An 11,607-nucleotide genomic window follows, 5' to 3' on the forward strand; every position below is an offset into this window, starting at 1 on the left:
TCACGTGGCGCAACCATCACCCTTAAGAAGACGATTTTGGCTCGTTTAGTGTGGGATGCTCCAGCAGGAAAGGTACTACCAGATGAAACCATCTGCGGTTAGTCTGTTCGAAGGCCCCCTTCAGAACAGAGTAACTGCAACAGCTGACTCCTACGCCAAGTGACTTTACATTAAACGTATTCCAGAACTTGCGAAACATCGGTAGGGAAAGCATCCGAAAAAAGGGAACTTTGCTCTGAAGGAGTCAACCATCCAGATGTCCAGAACTACGCTTCGACTGAGCAAGTAAAATGCGAACCCTAACAAAGGATGGAAAAATGATTGCAACCCTGATTCTAGTACTAGGAACGGGGACCAGCTTTACAGGAACAAAACGCGAACAGTAATGAGTGGGACAGCAGACGGCTTTTGCCTTTGCGAAGAGAGAATTCTTAGACATCAGGTTCATCTTGCTGATTGCCTCTAGCAAATGACCGCAAACATTTTGGGACGACGGGCATTATGTGATTAATTTAATTTGAGGGATCTGCGCGAATTTACTGACCAGGACGTCCGTGTCCCGAACCCGACCTCTACCTCTCGACTTCCCCCGTCAAGGCTTGGGCGAACTGGCAGTATCCCAGCCCCCGTGCCTCCTTCGCGTGGCATGGCAGCTAGGCACCGAAAGGGTGCTACAGCTGAACGATTATTATTATTATTAATGTAATTTAAAGTATAAAAAGATACTCTGATTGAACAAACATGTGACGTATCTCCGAACAGAAACGAATCGAGCGCAGAGATTACGTGAAGTGCTCCCAACATGTGCAACACGCTGCTGAGTGCACATCCGGAATGAGATCACACTGTTCAGCAAGAACCTCATGCCAACAATTTTGGGATGAGACACAAAGAGGCAGCGGAAAATCATCGCAAACGGACAGCACCTCTAAGTGATTTGTTGAAGTTAGCTTATCCTGCTTCAAAATGATCCTGTATAAACCCTTAACAATGTGCTCGAGGTAGCTCACGGTTAATGCATGAACTTATTGTCCGGAAGTTCCGTAGTTCGACTTCCCCTGTCTAGGCCTGGGAAATCTGAAAGTGCCTCAGCACTCGCTGCATATTAGTCGTTTCTTTTGGCCTACAACGCGCACCATTTAGTTACACCCAATTAGAATTCTAAGGCAATGGATAAAACCGAAAGTGAGGGACTTTGAAACGCGACGGACTGAATTAGTGTGTAAAAATATACGAGAAGCATCAACAGCTCACTTTGAGCAAAAGCGGTTGTAGTTCCTCAAATCGCTTTTTCCGTCTAGGTCCGCGAATGAGAGGGGAGTGATGCTAGAAGTGGTGAGGAAAGGGTAGGACAAGTAAGCTATGAGGTTTGCATCAGAGCGCAGCGAGATCAACGCAAGGAGGGAGGAAGTTGCGGACTAGCAGAATGAACGAACTCATACCAATGTAAGATGACCGTGACAAAAATGTAGAATAATCAAAATGCTTTCGAGTAATGTGAAATTGTGAGTAACGAAACCCGGTTACCAAACAAAGATATTAGCAAGTACTGTTATGAAAAATAAACTGGGACAGAAGTCAATCTCCTCGGAAGCTGCTTTTTTGCGTAGGTGCGGACCAGATCAATAGGGTCCACATTACGGTTTAACTAGACTGGAGCTTGCTATGAAATGTTACAATATCCTCCTAGTAAGGCTGTCGAAATTGATCAGCGTAACATTGAGGAGAAGAGTGTATGGTGACACTGTGAACCAAAACCCAGTATCCATAAGAAGGACCGCCGAAAACTTCCAAATTGACAGAAGTGACATCATGGCATAAATTGGAGACGATTAGGAATCGAGGACTCCTCCGGTGTGAGGCTCTCAGAGTATCATGCGAGCATATAAAACACGGCAAAATTCGAGTTTTGAGACACGTCTTTGCGGTGCTCCGAATCTATTCCAGTTGCGGGGTACGTGTGGATAAAAGCCGCACTAGAACTGCATTGATATCTTCCGGTAGTCAGAGAATGCTTATTTGGATCTGATATAGCTAGGTAGAATGAACGGTAAGGTCTAATAAGAATTAGACAAAAGACTTACAGTTCGAGCAAGATGATGGGTCGGTAGTGACCGGATCCGAAGATTCGAAGGGTTGCGTTGATCAGGAGTTACTGACGTGATAATTTCATCACTCTCTTCACTGGTGAGTAATGTCCACTGCGGCCAGCCGGGAGAAGAAACCAACGCGTGTCTTTCCAAACGGCCTGGAGACAGATCAGTGTGAACTGCACGATGGGTAGTTGTGTGTGCCCACTTAGCCTGGTGGAATACAGTGAGTCTAGTTTTCTGTCTCAACTGCACACTTCGCCGCATTCGATTCAATATGGAGTTGACCAACCGGGGAGGACGTGAGGACTACAAGCACGGAAGACGGAACATTACCAGAGGTTACAAAAGAATCGGCTATCCCGTGTAGTTTTGGTACAGTCCCCAGAGACGATAATGTAAAACTGAAGGTGGGTTGTGAACAGCACTATCCACCAGTTTATCGATTTGCTAGCGACCGCAAAAGTCACTGACAAAGTGATCCTCACTAAAGAAAACACATGGAACCAGCCGAAATCTTGCCCTCGTGTAGATGAGTTCCTCGGCAAGGAATTCAAATTCACCTGCCACAGTGTGGTTCACACAGAGCTCTTCGCTTCCTAATTTATTCATTCCTAATAGGCAAGCATCAGTACTTATTACAGGTACATTGCTATTGACCAGCAGATCCCATTCGGATCATTTATGAAATCATTCGATTGTGTGACCGAAATGGGCCGCGTTCCCTTCCAACAAATGCACGCATGAAATAGCGATTGCTGTTGACGAGTTGCAAGATACCAAAATTCCCATGCGATTATATAAAGTACAGGGGTTGATGAACGTGATTCTTCGGTGACTCCTCTTCAGCCAATACGATTAATAATAATGATGATGATGACGATGATCATTCAGCTGTAACATCAATTTGGTACCTAACTGCCATGCAACCAAAAGGAAGCACGAGGGCTGGGATACTGCCAAGTCGAGCAAGTTTAGACAGGGGAATTCGTGAAGTAGAGGACTGGTTCGAACTACCGACTGCGTCCAGTAAATTCGCGCTCTAACCACCGAGCCGTATCGCCCCAACACACTTGCATAGGTTGAAACTGTCTAAGTACATGGATAGACGTCATACGAGATACTGACAAAGAACTGTTGAGCAACGCCATTCATCACTAGAGGAGTAAACAGGTCCAATTAACTAATGGAGTGAATTTTGGACTCAGGCAGGGTGTAACTGATTGTATGACCTGATTAAAAATTACTGAAATCATACGTCCAACTTTCCACAATTCACTTGAGTAGAGTCTACTTCCTGAGATGTTCCCTCTGAAGAGAATTAATGCATTGTACAAGCTGATTTTTAATCGAACGGCGGAAGCTGGAAAAGGAGTAACCCACTTCATCGTGTGAGAGGCAAAAGATACTTAGAAGAATGGGACTGACTCTTAATGAAGACTGGTTTCTTAGACTGTCCGTGTGAATAGCCCTATTTGTGAGTGACAGTCACGTCTTGCCGATAAAAGATAACTTCTAAAAGAACTCCCAGCAGGCGTATAAGACTACACACACTAAGCCAAACTACACGCTCGAACAGCGGCAGCGTCCAGAGGGGAACCAAGTGATACCAGGGTGGTTCCAGAAATACATAACCGCGATTGAACTTAGGCGAATCCATTCCAAACTACATTGAGTGATAAAAATCTCACGTGCAAGGGGTTGGCAAGAAACGGGAGGAAGCTTTGGGGGAAGTGAACGTGCGTCCTACAAGAATGTCCGGTTGTTCCGACCGTTTTATGCAATACAGACATGACCTTATTCCAAATTCCACTTAGCAGGTCCGAAAATTGAAACAGATGTCGCGATGAGCGTACTAGTGGATCCAATGCCGCTAAATTCCTATGGCCATTACGACAACATGCGGTCCAGATAAACGGAGTGGTCAAAAATATGGGAGTGAAGAAAAGAACATGAAGGAAAACAGCTGCTAAGGGAAGGAAACCCCTAAAGTTGTGTACATGAAATACCGCTTTGAACAATTTAAGCAACTAGAGCAAGCTAATGTAACAGAGACTTACGACAAACAACCTGGAAGGTCTATCCGGAATACTGCTTGCTATCTCTGAACTGCTGGTGGATTGAAGGCTGGGTGAATGGTCAACCGTTTTACCAGTCGGTTTCTCCATTAGTTGCGGTGTGCGTCCAGTACTGAAGCGACGCACAAATCGGCCTGCCTGACAGGATAAAAACTAGGAAAATACACAGTGTAGCTGATTACACCGTAGAAAAAAAATGCAGATTTGGACAGTGATTCAGGTTGAAAAGACCAGCCAAGAACAATCACAAAGGGACTCCTTTCCTTGGAGAGACTACGACAGACTCTACAACCAGCCATAAGTCAGTTGAAAATCCTTCCAAAGAAGAGCAAAATGACGCATTCTCCATGACATCCTCTTTTTTAAGGGAGTTGGTATGGTCACGAAAGTCCAGAAAAACTCATGAGATTGAATGACCTCATTCGGCAATCCTATCTATGGACAGGTTTTGACAGGAGGGACCGGAGAGAACCGTTCACTTGTCCCAATTATTGTCTCTTGAAGAACAATCAAATTGTACCATATTCCCGCTAGTCATAACTAAGTAATTTTCTTGTCATGAACACTGCTAATTCATCATTCGACACCGGGTGAATATCGATCCAGTGGAACATAGAGGCGGTCTTTTTGCATTGAACTCAGCTAAAGAATACCCTAGGTGAGGGATTCGCGAGTAGGCACAATTACTCAGCTTCAGAATCGGTGTTTGTTTCCACACGGGACTTCTGTTCATTTAATCATCCAACGACCTACACATCAACAACAACGTGGGAGCACTGATGCTTGACTGCTTTAAAACAGATACCTTTAAGCATGGAGTCGAACGACAGTTTTAGCAATAAAGGCCTCGAGAAGTCTGCTAAGCAGCTGGATGAAGGACAAAAGCATCTAAAATAACGTTTGTGCAATGCTTGCAATCATTCTTAAAAAACGAGGGTAAAAAGCGTCCAATTCATCGAAAGGCATGAACACGTGTACAAGTGATGCTGAAATCCCTGAAGCGTCTTCCTTTACCAGGGGAAGTGTAAAGGGAAGGAATAACGCCTGCTTGACGAGTGTTGCTTTTTGAAAGACGTTACTAATGTGAATATTCCATACTTCATTCCACACGTGAACAATAAACACGCAGAAGCATCATAGACAAATACAGCAACATCACTGTGGACGCTGATGATTTACACCCGTGCAACATCAGGGCTACTCTCGAACATCTCAAGGCCGGTTTGAGGATGGCTCACCGCAATTATGCAGAGGTGTTTACATTCAGTCAAGAAACCTAAATAAAACTATGGCATAAAAAATACTGACATCCGTTAGCCGATCGCAAACGTCTCATGTCAAACTGCGGGAAAGTCATGAGGATCTCTTTCTGGAAGGATGGACTGAATCGGCAGCGTCCAGATTTCTGTGATCTCAGGTTTTAGTGCTCGCATTCTCCCTGTATAGATTGATCGTCCACTTGTCTTTAAAAAAACGTCCCCGAGTGCAGTGTGATTTCAAGGAATGTGATCGTCAACCCCCTTGTACGCGAGAAGCCTGACCTTAGTTTTAAATTCATTCAACGAAAACTTATACACGTTCTTTATAAAAAAGAATCGTTACATCGTTTACACGTTTAAGGTACAAACGAATGACGGAAAGTGCAAACACGATAGCTCATAGTCCCTTTTTGAGAGTCTTTAGATGGACAAAGTAGGACGGAACACGTGGGCCTGAAATCGTTTACTAAAGGGTCACAATAAGGTCAAGTAGAGTACCCGCTATGAATAGTGATCAGAATGCATTGCATGCTGGGAGTACAGAAACCCCTCTTCACCTAAAAGACCATTCCTTCAGCGATTCCCCTTCTAAAGTGACCGTATGGTGGCTGCGCACGGCACTCGAAAGTATCGGGCTATCTCTCCCCTCTATGGGGTGGTCAACTATCCAGTTGGACTGAATTGTCTGTAAGTTTCAAGGTCGCACAAAAGAGCGAACGTTGGGGAATCTTCCCTTTTAGAAAACTCCAGAATGTTGAAAGGGTACCCATCGGAAAGCTACCAGGTGGATGCACATTTACTCCGCCCGAATATGCCTCCATGTGCGCTGATATGTCCATGAGTGATAAATCACAAGATAGAAAGAGCCACTCTCGAATTCTAGCGCACATGATCGGCCGTACCGGGATAAGAACTCCAGTGTTTTGACACACCCGGCACTGACGTTACCAGTTATCTATCGATGCAAGCCAGATCGACATGAATTACACCTGGAGATGATCCGCACATCAATCTTCATGAAAAAAGTATGGGAAGGGATGTTCTGGCCATTACTCGCCGGAGGATTCGACAGTAAATTGTGGCTGAGTCTAATGCGTGGGACGATGGACCTGTCAGAATGAGTGTTCATAAGCAAAAAATGGTGTAAAATATAGGGTGATACGATTTTTGAGGGACTATTCACCTTACGAGACTGAAGTAACCATCATTAAACCTTAAGCATAATCCTCCCGAAAAAGCCAAACGACCTGAATGCTGTTTATGCATACGTTGAGATGTGAAGGACAAAATCCACGGTTCAAGAGAAGCAGATAAGGGACCAGAAAGTTGGTACCAGATCCCTGCGGTGGGGGCAGGACTACGTTGCGGTTGATGATGAACGCTATTGTAGGCAAAAGTGTGGGGAAGTCTTCGATGTCATCCCTTTTGGGGAGGGGTTACTGCATTGTGCAATCCAACAAGGCATACCATGCAGGTGATGTTTCATGGACGAGAAGAACTTACGTCCAACAGTGATCGAAAAATCCTGGTAACGGGAGAATTGGTCGAGTTAGTGTTCGATGAGGTGTCGATTGAGCCACCCTCCGTCTGGAGGACAGAGGTGTCGCAAATTGGAACTGGGTTGTTCTGTGTGACCAAGGTGGACCCAGATGCTAGGTAGACAAACAAATACATATGAATCCACGAAGGAGAGCGGTGAAAGCGGATATCACGAATACTTGTGTAAAAAGTTGTGAGCGACAACAAAAGCCATCAGTGAAAAACATAAAAAGTGCAATTCAAAGGAAGTTTAAAGCATAGATAGAGGATTCAGAATGCACAACGCAGGATGCAACCCTGGAAGCGCTATAAATGCAACACACTCAGATCTGAAACGAAGAGGCTCAAGCTTTAGAACAGACTGAAATAGTTTAGGTGTGCATTAAGACCCTGGCGTTCTATAGGTTTACGTGCAGGTAATGCTCAACTAAAGACAACAACAAAAACAGCTCTATGCCATCAAGTTTTGCCAGTAAAAGCTCACCCCAGCAAGACTTAAGAGCGCGACTAAAGACGTCATTCGAGCAGATCAATTAACTGGCACTGGCACTGACAAACACATACATTCAACGATGAGTTCAGATATTAGGAAATTGTACAATGAAAGAATTTTCACCAGTATAGTAAGCGCTCCGATAGCACAACGGAGAAACTCATCTTGGAGATTGCTGGAAGAGCCCCCTTGAGGGTGTGTAAGAAGAAAGGCCTTCGGATGAAATGAAATCATTGACTCCCGAAACTTTCAATCAATAAAGACGACAACAATGATGGAACTGACTTTGCAAAACCAGACCACGGCTACACTACCTAATCCCCGCCAGCGAACATTACGTAGCTTCTTTTTTCCCAATAACATACCACCACTACGGTAAAGCTAATAAAATTTCGCTTCTCGTGACTAAGTTTTCTAACCACTCAAACGTGTGAGTCATTCTTTCACTTTATTGCTCGGTAAGGAGCCACGGACTTAAAACCGACTCCTTTCCCTCCTTATGACTTTGCACAATATCGTTTCGTATTCTTCCACTCTAGATATACTTTTTGTTCATCATTCGCCTTAACAGTCCACTTACATTCTGACTCTGGTTCAAATCACGTCATCCGTCTATGTGAGTCTCATGACCAGAATGAGGATCCTCCACTCTCATCAGGTGCACCACTGGTTGAAGCTGATACTCATCCGAGACATTAACAAACTATAATTGTCCAGTTGAGTTCGAGGAAGTTCAGTGGTTGCTTACTGGCCGGAAAGTTCGGGGTTCAAACCCAATTTCTACACCTTCGACTGCTCCTGTCTAGGCTTGAGCAACCTGAAAGCATCTCAGCCCTCGTACTAACCTCGGGTGGCATGGAAGCTAGACACCAAAAGGGTCCTACAATTGAACTGTCCACTTCATCGAATAGCCAACCATGATATCAACCCTCCACAAGAGGTGGCGCACTTGATTAATGGAAACAAAGTGACCATACCGATTCGCTCTGAGTGCTAACAAATAAGAAGTTTGAGCCAACAACAGCGATGAGTAACTCGCCACACAGGCTACGGAACTTACTCGACTCAGCATCTCCATTGACCGGAGGATGAACAATGGGTGTAGCATCCCAGTTACTCGTAACTAGGCTCTGTTGGGTAGGTTCACCAGGAAGGACATCAAGGTCTGTAGGCTCAGTCGATTCTAGAGGGGTATAGTATTCTGGACTGCACTGACTGTTTGGGAGGGCTGAACCGACAAAGAGAAGAATACGAAGGGTGTACAAAAACGATGGACGTTTCTAAGCGTTCGCTCAATTCCAAATCTGGATTGGATTTACATGAGACACCTGTTACGTTCATCACTCCATTGCAGCACACTGATGCCTTCTACAAGACTGGGTTATATCAAATACAAACTTCATGCTTGAAGGTGAGCCAATCAGCGTGGGCAGCTGTATAAGTTCCGGCGGATTGACCTGAGATGGGATTACTTCTCGAATCAGGAAATCCCGGGTATCTTTTGCCAACCTCGATACATATGGGGCTGACGCGACGTCAGTTTGTCTATCGAGGGAAGAGTTTATGTTGCAGCAGTGTCATCCATACTACTTTAAGGATCAGAGACGTGGCCCCTACGCACAGAGCACATACGGAAGATGTCGTATTTGACCATCGTTGTCTCTGAAGCATTGGTCGGGTCTGGTGGGAACATCGGATTAGTAATGAGGAGATACGCCAGATGGTCCCAGGAAGAAAGATCTCTTCCGCGATAGATGAAATGCTTCATGAGTTACGCTTGTTAGGACATGTACTTCGCATGCCAGAAGACGCTCTGCCTCGCAGAGCTCTTTCCTCCCAGCTCTGTGCTGAGTAGAAGCGACCGACAGGTGCACAGCGTGTGACCTGGAGACGAAGTATGAAAATATTAACCAGTAGACTTGAACGCCACGAAAACCTCCACCTAACTGGATGGGGACCTCGGAACTCACCAATGGTTAGTGGCACTGACAGCAATGGCCTAACTGCGCAGTCACTGGCACTCGTGCATCAAAGCTATCGCCTTCAATGCGTAGCTACCCAGTTCCCTGACCAACTAACATGGCATCGTCTCCAAGGGTTGGTTGTATGTCCCATGCTCTAACATTTCGGTGATCGGAACTGTAGCAACTAGAAACAATGTGCCTATGGTAAACGGTTTGCAGCTGATAAATTGATTGATCGATTTGGTATGAAGCCATGGACTTAAAACGGATTCCTTTCCCCCCTTATGGGCCTCCACGATCTCGCCTCACATCTCCTTTCGGATATATATATATATATATATTATTTGCTTGAATAGCCCATTTTCATCCTGCATCTTGTTCAAATTTTGTCATTCTTTTACAACGGCTCAATGATCAGACAGAGACTCATCCGTTGGTTCAATTGGATATCCGTCTGGGTCAGTTTAGTTCGAGATAGTTCAGTGGTTAAGGTGCTGACTGGAAGGTCCGTCGTTCGAACAAAAAACACTGCATCTCGACTGCTCCCGTGTGTTCTTGGCTAACCTGGCAATATCTCAGCCCTCGAGTTTCGTTCGCGTGGTATGGAAGCTAGACACCGAAAAGGTGCTACAATTGAACTATCCACTTCATCGAATAGCTCAACGACCATTATATCATCCCTCCACAAGAGGTGGCGCACTTGATTAATGGAAACAAAGTGACCATACCGATTCGCTTTGAGTGCTAACAAATAAGAAGTTTGAGCCAACAACAGCGATGAGTAACTCGCCACACAGGCTACGGAACTTACTCGACTCAGCATCTCCATTGACCGGAGGATGAACAATGGGTGTAGCATCCCAGTTACTCGTAACTAGGCTCCGTTGGGTAGGTTCGGCAGTTAGGAAATCAAGGTCTGTAGGCTCGGGCGGTTCTAGAGGAGTATAATATTCTGGACTGCACTGGCTGTTTGGGAGGGCTGAATCGGAAAAGAGAGAAATACGAAGGGGTTTCAAAAACGTTGTAAGTTCAATTAGTTTCAAATTTGGACTGGATTTACATGACATGTCTCTTTCCCCATTTCACAGTGATAAGGTCAACGGCGAAACTGAACAGGAATGAGCCTCGTACAAAGGAGTTAACGGCTAGTTCTGGAGAAAAGGGTACTACACTTGATCTGATAGGTAGGTTCGTTGTGGGCAGCGCAAAACCAATGAGCGAGGTTATAAAGCTGGTTGGGTTTTGAAGTGAACAGACAACTAATCAGCCAAACATCCTACAAATAACGTGTTAAATTATAGTTGGGAGTCGTCTAAGTCTTACAATAATTCAAAGGTGACGCGGTAACCGAGATGTTAACCAACTTCACCTTTTTTGGGGCCGCAAAACAAAGACACACTCATTGATGGTTGCCTATGAAACAGATGGGGCATACTCAGCAGAACTTGTCTGGGCACGCTAGCGAAGATTGCCCAAAGTGGCTCGTCCAGGGAGGTACGGACGGCTACACATCGACACGGATCACGTCGCTGATCGGAACACTGCATGTTGGCTTGTTCACCAGGTGTCACAAAACTGGTCTAAGGCAGCCAGATTACGTAATCTAAGGCTGCCGAGACCATTGCCATCTGACTCTTCACACCGGAGCGTTGTGCACAGGAGAGATGTAATCAGAATACCTGAATGTCCGTCCTTCGTCTGAAGATAGCACATACCAAGCGATATCTCCCATATAATCCTGAAAATTGGCTACGTTAGATGGACTTTGCGCGGACTAACACGCAGAGATTCCCACTCCCCATCTCCCAATTCAGTTTTACCGTAGGTGGTTCGCTCATTACCTCAGATTTTATAGGTACTTTGTACCGTTGCTCCAACACACGACAGAATGTGAGGGCTGGCCAACACAGCTTTCCCTGGACCAAGTACAACACCACGTCTGTACTCACGTCTGTGAGTGAACATCCTATAGTCGTTTCGACCCCTGAAGCACGACGAGCAGGCAAGGAATAGTGACAGAAGTGGTCCGGTTGAACATCATTAAATGTGTGAACTCAGGTGAAGTCTGACATATACTAGCAAAAAATCAACAGTTTTGGCTTACGAGTATTTTAAGCAGGTAATGTAATTATGCTCTGGGTTCATGCCGAACTTAGAATGGAAATTCAAGGTGTTAAAATACGG

General features: G+C 45.1%; 1 protein-coding gene across 1 annotated transcript in view; it reads right to left on the reverse strand.

Moving 5' to 3' along the window:
- The window catches only part of T265_05493 (hypothetical protein), a gene marked incomplete at both ends in the record, with an annotated part of 15,261 nt that extends 4,771 nt beyond the window's left edge, over positions 1–10,490 (reverse strand). The window contains 7 exons of the mRNA XM_009170515.1: positions 1,255–1,326; positions 2,085–2,399; positions 4,151–4,306; positions 6,931–7,079; positions 8,520–8,687; positions 9,539–9,598; positions 10,235–10,490. Of these exons, the coding sequence (XP_009168779.1) occupies positions 1,255–1,326; positions 2,085–2,399; positions 4,151–4,306; positions 6,931–7,079; positions 8,520–8,687; positions 9,539–9,598; positions 10,235–10,490 (1,176 nt within the window). The remainder of the gene's footprint in view (positions 1–1,254; positions 1,327–2,084; positions 2,400–4,150; positions 4,307–6,930; positions 7,080–8,519; positions 8,688–9,538; positions 9,599–10,234) is intronic.
- Between the last annotated feature and the right edge of the window lie 1,117 nt (positions 10,491–11,607).

Source organism: Opisthorchis viverrini, assembly GCF_000715545.1.
Source record: "Opisthorchis viverrini unplaced genomic scaffold opera_v5_110, whole genome shotgun sequence".
Classification (NCBI taxonomy): Eukaryota; Metazoa; Platyhelminthes; class Trematoda; order Opisthorchiida; family Opisthorchiidae; genus Opisthorchis; species Opisthorchis viverrini.